Source organism: Chiloscyllium punctatum, chromosome 44 (genome assembly GCF_047496795.1).
Source record: "Chiloscyllium punctatum isolate Juve2018m chromosome 44, sChiPun1.3, whole genome shotgun sequence".
NCBI lineage: Eukaryota > Metazoa > Chordata > Chondrichthyes > Orectolobiformes > Hemiscylliidae > Chiloscyllium > Chiloscyllium punctatum.
Window position 1 is genome coordinate 26,162,457 of NC_092782.1, and position 17,294 is coordinate 26,179,750.

At 36.7% G+C, this 17,294-nt stretch overlaps 1 protein-coding gene across 4 annotated transcripts in view; it reads right to left on the reverse strand.

Moving 5' to 3' along the window:
- bltp3b (bridge-like lipid transfer protein family member 3B) overlaps positions 1-17,294 on the reverse strand; it is a 140,996-nt gene that overhangs the window by 45,096 nt on the left and 78,606 nt on the right. For 3 of the 4 annotated variants that reach the window (XM_072562497.1, XM_072562500.1, XM_072562501.1), the window contains 5 exons: positions 15,495-15,636; positions 12,382-12,456; positions 10,792-10,982; positions 8,270-9,789; positions 3,221-3,396 (listed from right to left, as the gene is read on the reverse strand). In XM_072562497.1, the coding sequence (XP_072418598.1) occupies positions 3,221-3,396; positions 8,270-9,789; positions 10,792-10,982; positions 12,382-12,456; positions 15,495-15,636 (2,104 nt within the window). The remainder of the gene's footprint in view (positions 1-3,220; positions 3,397-8,269; positions 9,790-10,791; positions 10,983-12,381; positions 12,457-15,494; positions 15,637-17,294) is intronic. The other variant, XM_072562499.1, reaches the window with a different exon arrangement.

The window sequence follows — 17,294 nt, forward strand, 5'->3', positions numbered from 1 at the left end:
AAATTTATTTTGCTGAGGATACCCAGAGAATGTTGATCTTATGTTTCCCTGAATCTCACCCAGACTCAACTGTCATCAAGGCAAAGAGACCCTACTAATTTTAAGAGGTGGGAACACTTTCCCAAGACCCTCAACCCATACAGCAAACACAATGTGGGATAATTGTTATATGCAATTTTATTTTAAATTTCATTTAAATGGCATAAGAATAAAAAGCAAATCAAATATTCTTGTAGCAGATTGATTGTGGATATGTACAGTAGCTAGAAATAGTGAAATGATTACTGCTGCTCATTCTCAGGATAGAGTTCCATAATAGAGTTCAATGTTTAGCAACAATTAAGCTAACTGCTTAGCTTATTTTGAAAAGCAGGGTGAGAACTGCAGGATGACATTTGTGTCTGACAGCAATTTTCTGAGACCACATTGTGAAATACAATAGCCAATACAGCCTTGAGAAAAGGAGATGAGACAGAGAATTCAGTATGACGAGCTGTGTCTTGAATGGTGAGCAGATTGGCTGTCTCGATGTTTGAAGACTCTCATATGCAGAGGTCATGTTTATCATAAGACATGTCATGATAAAATGAACCAAACAGGACAGCTTGCATGACTAGAGGCACATATGACTGAGTTATTATTCAACTCGATGTATGTCTACTGTTTAGGTGCATTGCATGTGTCAAAGACTGCTAACACAACAAAAGGAATAAATTATAAACCATTCTTGGGATAATGTATGTGAATTGTGTAACTACCATTTTACTGAGAGGTCACCTAGCAAATTATTGATCAGAAGAAATTCAGAGAGAGAGAGCACTTCTCTATTGTGACAATATAGGAAAAAGGTATTGAGGCACTGCAGTCACAGTTAGTCTGAATCAGTTACAAAAGTTCATTAACAGGTGTAGTATGGAATCGTTGTATGATGTTTAATTGTTCTTCAAGAGGATTCTGTAGTTAGTTGAGTTGAGGCAACATTCACTTACATCTAAGATTATGCAAATAAATTATTTGTGTATACCATCATCTTACTGTGTGTTTGAGACCAACTTCTGAAGGATTTGAGAATTACAATTAAAGGCAAAAGCGAAAGATTCAACACTCAGTTCAGAACAAATGTTTTGCATTGTGCTATTTCAGATTTAAATAGGAGACTATATCGGAGCGCTGCAAGATATAGTGGTGCACCTTGGCAATGATTAGCATCACTTTAGGGAGCATTCAAGACAGATCTGAAAATTATATTAATATTCCAAGTATGCTCATAGAATGAAGGTGATAATCCTCTCTGACATTCAGAGAATTAGTGTTACCATAAAGTCATAAATCACAGACACAGGCTCTTCAGTCCAAGGCGACCATAATCCCGAACAATACTAGTCCCATCTGCCTGCATTTGGCCCACATCCCTGCAAACATTTCTCATTCATATACTTATCCAAATGCCTTTTTAAACGTTGTAACTCATATCCACCAATCCCAGTGCAAGTTCATTCCTCACATGAACCACTCTGTAAAACGTTGCCTCTCACGACTTTAAATCTTTCTCCTCTCAACTTAAAAATGTGTCCCTCATCTTGAAATCCCCTCACAAAACTGTAAGTTCCTACAAACATAGATTGTAGAGGAATACACCGAAAGCCTGAAACTTTATATAAAACCCCAATGCATAGACTGCTCCATCTACTGCAGCATGATAACCTGTCAATGATATCAACTGTCTCAGACAAAGTAAACTATGGGACAATACAGCGATTTGATTGAAAAATCTTGCCTTATCTACTTCGCAGAATTGCCTTTTAAATTCAAGACACCTTGCTGGAGGTGTAATATTGAGGCATAATGAGATCTAATATTGATCATCCACTGCCTCTTGCTTCTATTGCTTGCTTTTCTTTTCATGTATATTTCTTCTGAAAAGGGAAGTTAATATATTTTCTTGACCTTCATTGTCCAGTACAGAGAATGTGTGCTTAACAAGCCTCAAACCAAACAGGCTGTCTAGCCTAAATAACTATGTTAATCCAATATAGTGTACTCCTGTAGTGAAGCTTGAATGCTTTTTCACAAATTTTCAAACAATTAGTATGGCCAGGAAACAACCCCATGGTGTACATTCACAGGGTTAACAGAATGTTGGAATAAGAGATTACTTGTAACCAATTTATTGCAACATCAAGACAATGTTTTCATTTCTGTGACTGGCAGAAGTCTGTTAAGTTGGCCGTCACGACTTTAGTACACGGAATAAAAATGAACTGCAAAAGGCCTTCGGTTGTCAATATGCTAATCTATGCTTTGTGTTAACAATGTCAGAAGGCTAAATAAATATTTAGCAATAAAAATGCAAACTGCATTCTAACTCATTACTGCAACTGAAATGTAGGTTGTATTTATGAATTTAACTGTGTTTATCACTTTAAAGGTTTTATACATCATCATTATTATAGTTGATTTGTTTCAAATTGTTTCTTACAGCCTTCAATTTTGATGCTATGTTGAAATAAGGAAAATATTTCATGTGATGTAAAGTAACAAATGGTGGGATTTGCAACAGTTAAAATAAACTGCTATAGTTTCCCCAATACCAAAATAACATGTTTAGGCAAAAATATGAAACTCAATCACATCACAATGAGTTTGCATCACGATTATTCAAACAGAATAAGATTTGACAGGGTCCACAGAGTTGTACAACAGGAAGCATCAAAACATTCTCATACCTTTCGAGTTATGGCTAAAATTCAGTACATTTTCCTCAACTGTTTATGCTAGCACTAAAATATTCAGCAGCGTATTCCCACTGAAACTGGCAATGTACAACTTTTTATTTGTGGTAGATCAGAAACAGCTGATTTATTTTGTTGTAGCATTAAGAAAATAATCTGATGTGCAAGGATTCTTCAGCGACAAATAGTACCTGTCAAACTAATCTAGAAATTCCAATGTTCAAGAGAAGTTGCTGAGGCAACAAATGTATAAAAATACATTTAACTAAATAATGCAGCATTTAGATTTTCAAGGTATGCATACATTGTGCGCCATTTCATGTATTATTATGCAATGCATCAATCTCAAAAGTTTTATGGTCGTAAAATAAGTTTTGAATATCAAGATTGTAATCTAATTGCTGGCTCTATTTTAGGTATTGTGAAGCATTAGTCTACAATTACAAATTAAACATAACAAAAGGATGCAAATAAAAAATACAACTTACCCCTTTCCAACAAAAGGAAGCTTTCATTTGCATCACTTTCTAAGAACTGTTCCTCCAGTAGACTGCTGTCAATTGATAGAGTGTCCAATGAAATCTGAGATGGGCTTCTCCTCACATCTTTATGGACTATAGGATAGTTCGTAAATGAGGGTTGTGCACGATCCTTCAGTTTTCCACTGATTTGTGTGAGAAAATTCAAAATAGAAAATTTACATGCTAGTTTACAAAGGTCACTTAAAAGTGTTCACATAGCATTCTTGTCAAAACAAAAATTTTGTCACAGATTACTGAAATAACAGCTGCAACAGAAATAAAAACATTTAGAAGTGTTTGTTATCTTATCTCCTTCTTTCGAAGCTTCCATGCTAAATTCTGTTTCCCAAGTCAAAAGGCCAAGCAAGAAAACCCACATCAGAACTCTTGAACTCTCAGCTGGCTTTGAAGTAATTACTAAGACCTGTGCAAAAGCAGCTGGATTGGGATATGGCAAATATTTGATCTCCACTTTGCACGTCCCAATCTTTTCATATCCAAAGCAAACGGTTCATGAGGAGGACAGGGTGCGGATTTCAGATTAATGTTCATTTCTCTACCTTGAAGAGCACCTTCCTCACCAAGTTACATATAACTTCAATACCTGCCAGATGAAAACTATATGCATGATAATCCGCTCAAATCAAAGATCCATGTGAATATCTGTGGCGTACCATACAGCAGGAAACAGCTGTTAGTTACACTACAATACTTGTAAAGGAATAGTATTTCTAATTATGCTCGGCTAGCAAATATATAACACAACCTATGCATCACAAACTAACAGCATGAGAAAATGATTATCTTCAATCTTAATAGATGATGGCAGTGACAAGTACGTGTCCCAAAAATGTCCCAACCTAATCTTTAGCGTTTTATTTATTCACAAACAAATATGACTTATTTCTAGAGGATATTTTTCAGTTATTAATATACTTTCCACTTGAAGTATCTTCAGTAAAGGTGGTGCATCACCATGTAAAAAACTGACAAAATATTACTCCTGTAAGAAAATTTGACTACATTATCACAATATATGTGGGTTCACTGACCAAAACAGTAAGCATTGCCAAAGTTGATCCAGGCTACTCTTGTGATCTCCCAGTACAGGGATTCAAGAGCATATTTGGGGAGCAAGTCCACTGGTCACACTTTACACTATGAAATGGTACACATTACAGTATAGTTTACCAATGAACAGAAAAATAAATGATTTTAAAACAAGTACGAAAAAGGTGAAATTAGCCATTCAAATCAACAAAAAAATACTGCTCATTGAAATCCAAAGTGACAAGTGTACACAAATAAAAATGAACCACAAGTAAATTACATGCTGTTTTATGCCTTCAACAATCATAACCTACTGTTCATCTAAAATAAAAATATAGCTCTACAAAGTTCTGATCTCAGTGATATCAAGATACAATCACCAAGGCATGTAAGCAAGAACTTGAGAAATCACCCATCAGAAATACTGACGGCTTTTTCTCAAATACCAAGTATGTCTGAAGGATATGGGTTTGCTCTCCTTCAGAATTTTAAACACAGAAGTTGAAGGGCCAAAATTACTGCACATATCTGGAACTGCTTGTAAATCCCACAGAACAGCAAGCTGCTACTCTGTAATTCTTCATTTACCCACTGAGGCAGAGAACAAATGGCACCCTGCTTGTTTATAGCAATGTTATTGCCCTGAGGATTTGAGTGGGATACAACAGAGAAGTGACAAGCACATGAAAGCCAAACCCTCCTTCACTTGCAGTGGTAAAGTCACAGGCTTAAACCACCAGCAACTTAATAGTCTATTTAGAAAACAACATTTCTCTCATTTTCAGTAACTACTGCTTCACCTAATATTCCAGAAGCCTATATTCTCACTCCCATTACTATTATTAAAAAAAGTTACAATATTTGTTTTATGCTGAAGTCTATCTCCAAAAAAAGATACTGAAGAAATATCAACAAACATTAACAACAAGGGGTTAAGATGCATACAATAAATGGTAAGACCATGGTCAGTGCTGCAGAACAGAGGGACCTAGGAGTTCAGGTGCATAATTCTTCAAAGCTTGTGTCACATGTAGATAGGGCGATTAAAAAGGTGTTTGGCACACCAGCCATCATTGCTCACTACTTCGAGTTCAGAAGTTGGGAAGTCGTGTCGAGGTTGTACAGGACATCGGTGAATGTGTTAGTCCAATTCTGATCACCAAGTTTTGGAAGGATATCATTAAGCTGGAAAGGGTTCAGAGGAGATTTACCAGGATGTTTCCAAATATGGAAGGTCTGAGTTATAAGGCAAAGAGTCATAGAGATGTATAGCATGGAAACAGACCCTTCGGTCCAACTCGTCCATGCCGACCAGATATCCCAACTCAATCTAGTCCTACCTACCAGCAACCAGCCCATATCCCTCTAAACCCTTCCTATTTCATAAACCCATCCAAATGCCTCTTAAATGTTGCAATTGTACCAGCCTCCACCACTTCCACTGGCAGCTCATTCCATACACGTACCACCCTCTGTGAGAAGAAGTTGCCCCGTAGGTCTCTTTCATATCTTTCCCCCTCACCCTACACCTATGCCCTCTAGTTATGGACATCACCGACCCCAGGGAAAAGACTTTGTCTATTTACCCTATCCATGCCCCTCACAATTTTGTAAACCTCTATAAAGGTCACCCCTAAGCCTCCGACGCTCCAGGGAAAACAGCCCCAGCCTGTTCAGCCTCTCCCTATAGCTCAAGGCTGGAAGCTTTTTTTGCTGGAGCATACAAGGTTGAGGTGTGACCTTACAGAAGTTTATAAGGTCATCATAGTTACAGATTGGGTTAATGGTAATTGTATTTTCCCCTGGGATGGGGTATTTCAAGACTGGGGGCACATTTTTAAGGTTCAGAGGAGAGAGATTTTAAGAAGACATGAGGAGGCAAATCTTTTAGCGGGTGGTTTGCATGTGGAATGAACTTCCTGGGGAAATGGTGATGTGGGTACAATTACAACATTTAAAAGAAATTTGGATAAGTACATGAATAGGAAATGTTTGGAGGGATTTCAGCCAGGGCAGGCAGGTGGGACTAGTTTAGTTCAAGATTATATTTGGACCGAAGGGTCTGTTTCCGTGCCATATTGCTCTCTTACGGGAGGCGTACCTAGATATATGAAATATAGATTATCAATAGGTGTACCATACACATAATCTGAAAATACACCAACGGCCCCTGGGTAGTTCAAAACAATCCTTTCAAATTAATCTTCTACTTAAAATTACTAACAAAATCTACTGTTAGCTTTCATTTTATCCAACAGCTTTGCTTCACCTTCCTTTTGAGGTACTCTTAATTTCCTACTTTTTTTATAATTCACAATAATTTAATTGTTAAATTGTCAACCATTTATTGTCAACATCTTAAGCAGGACAAAGAGAGGAACCAGTAGAGGTTTTTGAATTTCAAAAAGGCATTAATTAAGGTGCCATATAAAAGGTTACTGCAGAAGATAAAAGCTCATAATGTTAACTGTGACATACATGTACAGAGAATTGGATGACAACAGGAACAGACTGTCAATTTGGCAAACTGTAAATAGCGCAGCCAAAGCTATCAGAGCTGGGGATTCAACTTTTTATAATCTACATTAATGACCTAAAAGACTGTGTTGTAAACACTGCTGACAAGTGAAGAAACTAAGTCCTGATGAATAAACAATGTCTGCACAGAGACTTAGTTAGGTTAAATGAGTGGGCAAAAAATTGGCTGATGGAAAAACATCAAACAGTCCACTTTGCTAATAAGTATAGAAAAGCAGAATATTACTTAAATGGAGAGACCCTACAGAATACTGTGGTTCACAGGGATTTGGATGCCATTCTACACGAATCACAAAAAGTTATTTAAAAGGCCTTCATTGCAAGGGAGATGAAGTGTAAAATCAGATAATTTTGCTACCAGCTTTAGAGAGCATTGATGAGATTGCTGAAAGGAGCAGTGTGTACACTATTAATCTCCTTATTCAGGATGGAAATGTATGCATGGGAAGCCATTCAGAGAATGTTCATTGGGCTGATTCCTGGAATGAAGGGATTGTATTATGAGAAGAAGTTGAGTCTATAATCATTAGCGTTCATAAGAGTGAAGAGGTGTAATATGGAAGATTCATATCCAGTGAAAGCTGGATCAGTTATTTCGTTTATGAATGAGTTAGCCATGGTTGCAAGAAATTGGAGTGTAAGCTGTAATCAAATAAAAATTTTAGTCTCTGTCTTGCCTCACTCTTATTTCTTATGATCTCATACATTTCAATTTCTTGTGAATTTATTTATTCACGTCCAGTTTCCTAGTACAAGTTTCTTTGCTTATACAATTGATTTGCACTTATGCTTTAATATTTGAAGATTTCCCATTGTTGATCCATCATCTTTGCTAACTTTTTTGCAACACTCATCCTGCCTATTTCTGACTGACACATTGTTACCAGGTGTACTTAACATGAAACTGCATCAACAATTATGCTGCAATCTAGAAAAGTTAAGTGCTCTGTACAAAGTGGCCACTAGGTCATGCTAATGCATTGCTTTTGAAGCATTACTTTTACAAGGTATTAGTATGCTACTATAGAGTTACAGATACTCATCACAATGAAACGTGTACCGAACATTACAGAATGTATGATTAATGATTTAGTAATGTAGCTCGTTTAGATTGAGAAATTAAGTTTCAGAACTTTAAAAATATTTTGTAAAGTGTATTTTCTTTTTACATAATGCACTTGCGTCAATATGGAAGAATCTGGCACATTACTTGTCTCTATGGTTTGAAGTATTATGATGTCTAACACCACTAACCAATGTTTAACTATGTAAATAGGGCAACAGAACAAGGAGGACTTAAGAAAAAAAAACTACAGACTATGACAAAATGAAATTAATACTAACCCATAATAGGACTGCTGTATGGTCATGCATTATCCTAAATTGCCTTCAAATAATGATAAATGGTGACTTCAAATAGCTGCATACCTTGATACCGACTGAGGTAACACCAGCTTTGCTGTAGGTGGTGTTTCTTTACTGTAATCAAAATTTTGCATGGGGTTCTCTTGGTCATTTTTTACATCATTTAATGAATCTATGGCTTCATTTCTTTTGTTTTGCAAAGTACTTGACACTTCTTCTTGACAGTTTTCCTTAGACAAAGGAATTACACTGCATTCATCTTTATTTACTGTGTAAACACCGAGTGGCTCCATGCTTTGAGAAACATTGAGAGCTTCAACATTTGACATTTTTGTGACTTCGCTGAGCTTATTTTTATCTTCTGAATGAGCTGCAGAGACATCAGACAATACTGGGAATTGATGGCCAGTGCGATCGAAAGAGGTCTGCAATGGTATACCTTTGATCAAAGCTGAGTCACTGTACGACTTCGAAAGCAGAGGGTCCATAGGTCCAACAGCACTTTTATCTATACTTCCAGTTTCAGTACTTTGTGATGCATTAAGTATTTTTTGACTGAGATGGACGGCCCCTGAATCATCACTAGGTATTTCATTCTCTGCTGCCAGAGTTTCTCTGCTTTCAGATGGTGAAAGGTCAGATTCTGTAGGACTTCTGTTTTCCGCTGGAGCCTTATTAGTGTCAGGTTGAGGCAGTGGATGAAGCATTAAAGCTATTTCAGCACTTCTAATTAAGAACCCAATACAAATTTTTGTTTGCTCCATCGGCTTTCCAGTCACCTCCTCTATATTCTTCTGAAATTGCTCTTGAAGCTGTTTAATTGAATTTTGAAGGCGAAGCATGAAGCAATATTGATGATGATTAACCTGCATGCTCACGTGCTTTTGAGTGTGTACAAGAACATGTATATCTGCATCCGAAGGCTGCAAGAACTTCAAGGATCCAGCAACACCATCTAAAGAATTTGATCTTCCCAGTCCATTAGTGAACGGTTCAGATTCTGTACTATAGTAATCCCTCAAGAGCTTTTTGCGTTGTAAACGAATACTCAAGTCACTGGATTCACTCTTGGGTATTTGAGAGGCAGGTTGGCTGGAAGACAGAAAAGGTTCTTGAGATTTTGCAAATCTGTTGGGTTGACAAACCCAAACAGAAAGAGGGAAAGAATCTACAAACCCTACAGGCCTTCCTTTGCCACTCTGCATTCCTTCATAATCGATCCAAAACTGAGAAAAGTGTATAGCCCACAGATCTGTTGCAGCAAAAGTTTTCAATGCATTTGTAGTCAACTTTGGAGTAGCTAAGCCCTTGTAAACATCATGCAACTTAGTATCCTGCTCATGGGCATGTCTTTGAAATACAGGATGTAAAACATTGAAACTTTCTACTGTTTTGGGAAAGCTTGTGAACGTCTTGCTAAAAAACTTCTCATCTTTGAACTCCTGTATTATGGCTTCCAAGTCACTTCGTGTACAGTTTGATGAGTGCCTTGTATTTGTAGCTAACACCTCTGCTGTCTGAACAGAAATTGATTGCGGACGGTCTTGATGGTCATCGGGTCTCTTATCAGTTGGAATAATAAACTGATATAAAACAAAATATTTTCAAAGTTTCAGTAACATAAAACAATTAATAATTTTTTTTTCAATATGTTGCTTTCACAAAATACTACTTCTGGAAACATTTTATAAAGCCAAGACGACATAAATGTACACATACAATTTGGAAGCAGAGCAAATGTGATTAGGATGTCAATTTGGGTAGTAAACACTGATACAGGTGGTTGGACTGAAAGGCTTGCCTGCAGTTTATAAGTTCCGTAATGGTATGGGAAGAAAGAGGGAAGAGGGTACTGACTTGCATGACCAACCATGATTATACTGAATGGCAGTGCAGCTTTGAAGGGCTGAATGGCCTACTCCTGCTCCTATTTTCTAATATTTCCATGTTGATACCAATGCCCTACACAGAAATTGTCAGAATATCAAACAACACCATTCTCAATCTCGGAAATTGCTTATTCTCTTCAGTTTTCTATTTGCCACACCTCAGTAGTAAAGTAGGCAACCAAAGAACCATAATAATCATCTTCATAGAAATACCTCAAGGTCTCATCATTACAGAATCAGAGAGCTGTAAAAACTTGCATACAATACCTTTTAAAATAGTCAACTATCAATCCAGTTGTCATGGGTGTCAATGCATTATGAAATACTAACTTGTTAATATTCCTATTTAAGGATATTACTTTTATAGAATAATGAACAGTAGTTTTGGCCACTGAATATGGTGGGCACTTGTTTGTCAACCAATAATTTATAGCAACTTGAGGGTAGTTGAGGTTATCTTTTAGCTTCAGTTCATACTAAACTCCATGTCTTATGGGTTCATACGAGACTCCACCTTTTGGGTAATTTTTAAATTTTAAAAGCACGTTGCACACTGAAACTTAAAATTAAGCCATGAAGTATTATTATTATAATTCTCACTGATAGAAAGGGGTTTCAAACCCAAGCCTGAATAATATCCCATGGATTCATTTCAAGGTTACAGGATTTCAGCTGCAATATTATACTTTTACATACTTTGAGCATTAGTCCATCAATTCGTATATCAATATGTTCATCTTCTTTCGCAATATCAAGTTTATAGATGGCTGTAAACTGTTCCAGACTCTGCCGCAGATCTAGCATAAACTGATTCAACCACAACATGCTCCTTGCATCAAGAGTGAACTGTAGTGCATTCATCTGTACATAAAGGTTAGGACAAGGAACTGCAGATAGGAACACATACATATGTCAGGAAAAATTGAAAAATCAACACAGTCTTATCAAAATTCAAGGCAAAACTCATTGTACACAAGAATGGTGAACCCTGACTTGCTACCCAGTTTTTTTTTGGTCACATACAAGAGGAATATTTACAAAATTTGTTGATTTTTTTTTCTAATAGAATAATTCATGAAGACCACTGCCAGGCAGAGTATAGGGATAGGAAAAAAAATAACGTAAAATGGGTTTTGCCATTCCAAAATTAAGACACAACACATTTATTGCAATTTTGTGCTAGGTTTAAAAGTAATTTATCAGAATGTGAAATACAATTAAAGAGTCTTCATCAGAGTGATTTGCCATGCTGATCAAATACTGTGATCTAATGTAATGCAAAGCATTTTGTACATTTGTTAACATCTACCATTTCAACAGGACAAAAAAAGGGTACAAGTATTAGAGCAATTTTTGGCAATTAAAAGCTGGAATTACTGCATTTATTCACATGCTACTAAAGCTTGGAAGTTACTCAAATGTTTTAACTAGAGTGCCAATTTTAGAAATGCTAACACAAATAGAGTTAAAATGGTCAAAATGTTGAAATAATGCAAGCATAATTTTTTTAATGTAATAACTAAGGATTTGTTAATTTTACTGTCTGAAGAGTTTATGTTAGCTTTCTGAACACGCCCTGTATCTCTATTAACATTTTTAAAAAAGCCACATTTTATTCCAGACAAATGAAAGTGAAGACAATTTGTAAAAAGGTTTTCTGCAGTTCATCCCAACTATTTGATCAGAGGATTGTACATTGAATTACCTAGTTGGCTCCGTAATTTCTAAGATTCATTTTTAAAATTTATATCTTATTCTTTTTTCCATTGCTTTCAGAGATCTTTCAATTGCAAAATGTAGCATATTAATTTGCTCACTGTGATTCAATCTTTGGTCAAGTATATGATTGTGATTTAATGTCAAATTATTTAACACTACTAAAAAGTTTTCTTAGATAAATAAAGGCAACATGCCAAATTAGGTTGTAGACCATAGTGCTTCAACTAAAATATAAAATTTGTCTCTTCTTCACAATCTGCGCAAGTCAAGTCTGGTTGAGGCTCAACGTTTGTTGTTGCCCATCATGAAGAGCTATGTTTTATGTCAGCAAAAAGGCTTGGTGCAAGGACCTTTTTATTACACAAATGTGATATTTTATTCTTGTAGTTCACAAGAGTTCAGCAAAAATGCAAACTGGTGAATACCCATTTAAGAATTCTTAATTGAAAACATTACTTCTCCCAGACATGATTCAAGAAATATCATGCAAAATCAGTGAATGTGAGATTTTGGCATTCACCTCCACCAAAAAGGAAACCAATTTAGAGATAATTGTAATAGTGTAACCTGTACAGGAAAGGAGATCTAGGACAGAATTCTGATTTTGGTTCTTGTCCAACCTGAACAACACATTCCATATTGCTATAATACAAGACCAGAAGAATGAACTTCAATTAAAGCAATATTCAAGTCTCACATATTAAATATTTAAGAATAAGTTGATAAGGAATAGTAATGAGAGGATAATAATCATAGCTATTATGGATCTTAAATTGCCAGACAACACTACAAAATGCAAAATTAATTTTTTTACTAAATAGTAAACCACTTCGATACATGAACTTTTCTTAAAACCATGTTACAAGATATCAATGAACATTACAATTTAGTTCTTTTCACCTATCTGTTGAAATAAAGATATCCTGATCACATTCACCATTGCACAGAAGCGAATACTCTCCAGTGTGTTTTGACTCAAACAGGCCAATTTCAGGGATAATAAAATCGTTAGAATTTAAATACATTAGTTTAGGTTTCTGCACTGTCAATATTCTCATAAATTTTAATATTTAAAATAAAATGGATCATTCACATTTTGCACGTTCGCATGCAAAATAATGCAAAATTCTAAGTATACAAACAGAGGCAGGATAGTTGACTGGACCCCAATATTAATGTTAGTAAGACCTTAGCAACAGCATTCATTTACTATAATTGGCAGAATTCAGTGACATGGGGTGGAATCTTCCACTTCTGGCTCCATGGTGGCAGCAGATTGGCTCAGTGGTTCGAATTGCTGCCTCACAGCACCAGGGACCCGGGTTCTATTCAACCCATAGGCAACTGTGTGAAGTTTGCACATTCCCCTGTATCTGTGTGGATTTCCTCCAGGTGTTCTGGTTTTCCCCTCGCAGTTCAAAGATGTGCCAGTTAGGTGGATTGGTCATGCTAAATTGCCCCTTCGTGTCCAGTGATGTGCAAGCTAGGTGAATTAGCCATGGGAAATGCAGGTTTATGGGGAGGGGGTAAGGGGGAGGGGGGGGTGTTTTAGGTCTGGATGGGATGCTCTTTGGACGGTCGGTGTGGACTTGATGTGCTGAATGGCCGGCTTCCACACTGTAGGGATACTATGATTCTTTATGTAGGGGTGAGTGTAAAAGAAAAAGGTCAGGCTCCCTCTGCCACCAACTAATAGGAACAAAATTATACTGGATCATGCATTTATCAGACATGCAGGTGGTCAAACAGCGAGTTAGCAATTGGATCACTTCCAAGAAGAGCAGCTGGCAGCCCTTGAGAGCTGCATTTTTGGCTTTAATAGTAGTAACTGTTCATGGCAAAGCAATGCAAAGACTAGGAATTCAAACACAGGAAATAACCTATTGGGACGAGGGCGAAATTGCATGGCGGAGCTTGTCGGGAGAGAGTGTCAGCTTTCAGTAGCTACTTCCTGAACATTCTCATCTTTCCCCAGCCTAGCAGACAGACAAGCCTGTTGCGTAAGTTGTGAAGGCTGCAAGTGCTCTCACTAGCCAGGAAAAGAATTAATTGTGATGGTGGTGAAAGGAGCTCCATCGGTATTGTCAACGGACCACTTAAGTGTCTGAATTGGGAGCAGGGTGGGAAAACATTCCTGCTAAGAACTTGATTCCTGTTGTGGCAGGGAATTCCCCAATGTCAACCCACCTGATTATCTACCTTCCTGGTGACATTTCAACAGAGAAGGATTTAAGCATTAAATAAGAACAGCTATGGTATCACCTTGTGTTGCAGAACAAACACCCAATAACAATCTATTTTTAAGAACATGTATCACAATTTTGATTCATAGGAAAATGAAACATACGCTGGTAAATTGCATCGTTCTTTGGAACAACAAAAAAATGCTGCGAAATAAATTGTATTGCAGTCTTCTGGATGGTCATAAATGAGATGAGTGGGATCAATGGGTAACATCAATCAGTGAGAGTTCAAATTACATAAAAATTCTTTGAAGCATTTTTTCATTGACTAGGATTGTTATCAAATAATGATCGAGAATATGACTAGGTCAGCGTCTAATGGATTCTCACAAATAATCCTGAAAAGTATTCTCAAGATCTACACCAAGCACTAGACTTCCGTAAAAAAATATGGTGGAGCAGGTTTGAGGGACAGAATTGCATATTCTTGTACCTACAATATGTACAGATCATTGAAGATGGCAGAACAGGTGAAAACAGCAGTTAATAAAGCATACAGTTCCAGAGCAGGGAGGTCCTGCTAACTTGCACAAAAGACATATTAGACTTCAGCAGGAGTATAGTCTACATTCCTGATGAACGGCTCCTGTCCGAAACATCAATTTTCCTACTCCGCGGATGCTGCCTGACCTGCTGTGCTTTTCCAGCATCACTCTAATCTTGACTCTAATCTCCAGCATCTGCAGTTCTCATTTTCACCTATCGTCTACAGTTGCAGATGCCACATTATAGGAAAAATAGGAACACAGTGGGGACAGTGTAGAAAGGATTTACAAGAATAGTTCCAGGAATGAGAATCCTCCTGCTCTTAAATTCTTTGCCTCGACTAATAAGGGCAAGTATCTCATGTGCCTTCTTAACCATTTTATCCGCCTGTCCTGATACCTTAAGGAGCCAATGTACATGCACACCAAGGTCCCTTTAGGTGATTCTCAGGGTCTTAACATTCATCATGTATTCCCTTGCTTGTTTGTCCTGTCCAAATACATCATCACATGTTTATCTGGAGTGAAGGACTTTGATAAGGTCCTACTTGGACACTGTCCATCTTACCAGCTTATAATCTTCCTGTAATCAAAGGTTATCCTCCACAATATTTACCAACCTACCAATCTGCATATTATCTATAAACATAATGGCAAAGCAATCCAAATTCTTGGAGTACAAAAACAGTGTCCATGTGGGACCTTATCAAAATCCTTGAAGTCAAAACAGACTACATCAAATCAATTCCTCTCTACTACAGACCTCAAAAAGCTTCGAATCAAATTAATCATTACAGACATATTATAGCTATTTCAACTTCAAAGAAACCTCATCCACTTTCTCATCTCAATTCAAAAACTACATCGTAACAGCATTAGCTTGCAAATCCTTTTCAACCAGCATACATGAAAATGCTTACATAATACAATTTAGTTGAACATAAATTCTTACTAGGAAAATCTTTCCCATCTGGAAAATAATATTCAGTGAATTCAATATGAATAGCTGCCATCTCTGATGGAAGATATAAAGACTTCTTATTGCAGCAGATCATAGCTTTAGGGGAATCTCGACGCTGATCAGCTGTAGAAACCTGTAGGTGGATCAAGTTAAAAATTTTATGAAATGATCCAGATAGTGACATTACCAGTAGTATAAAACTTCAGAGCACCAAAAAGAGGGTTCTAATTCCACTACAGCTAGTTGTAAATTGAACAAAATAAAAGTAATTACTTATGAGTGAGCACCATAAAATGGTGATGGGAATTCCCCAACAGTCATAAAAAACTGCAACCCTGATCCTGTCTATCATTCAGGGAAGAAAGCTCATGCTTTTACCCAGTCTGACTTGCATGGTTCCAGTTCAGGCCGGGTGATAAATTCTTAGTATCCTTGGAGAAACCTAGTAATAGGCAATAAATACTACTTTTCATACTGTTACACACATCTGAAGGCAACAAAAGCACATTTGTAAAAAGTTGAATAATTTAGGTCAATCTTCTTCTGCATCAAAGAATTTATGACGCAAATGCTTGTTGCAAGTTAATATCTGCAACTTGTGAATTCCACCAGGTATGGGTTATGGCTATATAGTACAGAACTCCAACTCTGCCTGGAAACATTGTCAACAGCATGTGGGATACAAAGAAAAATGCTGTAATATGACTTCATTTTTTAAAAACAAGTACTGTAATTTGTTTTGATCATGTTGCAAAGCTTAACCAATAACAATGCTTTAGATTGAACACTTGAGTAGTTTCATTCCTACTCGCTCGTCGCAGATTAGTTTTCTTTTCATTTTGTTAAACATAAAATTTAGGTAAATCTGACATCTGAACTGATACCTAAAATGTGACACTCATGGAAAATCGGTTATGTGCCATTGTGTAAAAAGAGACACGTAAATATATTTAATCTATCATCTAATGCCTTGTTTCTTAGTCATTAGTCATGGAAATGTGGAACTTTTTCTGCCCATAAACTATGGACATTGTATCATTAACTTTTTCAATACTGAGATCAACTGATTTTTCTAAGGTAGGAGATACAGAACAAAGAATAGTAAAACAAGTAGAGGCATAGATTAGCCAAAACCTAAATGGGGGAACAAGTTCGAAGGGCTGAATGGCCTGATCCTCTTTCTACCTGCATCATAAACTCTACTTTGTATGATGCACAAGACAACTGGCCATTCTGACTGCGCTAAAATATTAAAGCTTTTACAGATATGGCTTTGTTGTTTTCAAATGTGTGAGACAGTAGCAAAGCAGTATTTATTGGCTATTACTAGGTAGGTTTCTCCAAGGATATTAATACCTGGCCTGAACTGGAAACATGTAAGCCAGACTGGGTAAAAGCATGAGCTTTCTCCCCTGAATGACATACAGGATTTGGCAGTTGGAGTTTTTTTTAATGACTCTTCATGAATTGAATCCATGCTGTTAGCATCACTCTACATCCCAGCTGTCCAGTCAACTGTACTAACTGATCCCCATTTAATACAAATGTTATAGATACCTACTCAAAATTATCACTGACAGATTACAAGTAATATTTGCTCCAGCAGAGCACCTTGCAAAACCCATCCTGGTTACGCAAGCTAAGTACCTTCCATTTATCAACATATCCCATCCTTTGTTGTCAAAATACTTGTCAAACCATTCCAGTAATTGTAACCATTAAATAATAACCTCCCTTTCCAGCATCATAAAACCTTGTCAAAATGCTTTTAAAAATCCAAGTAAGCTTTAT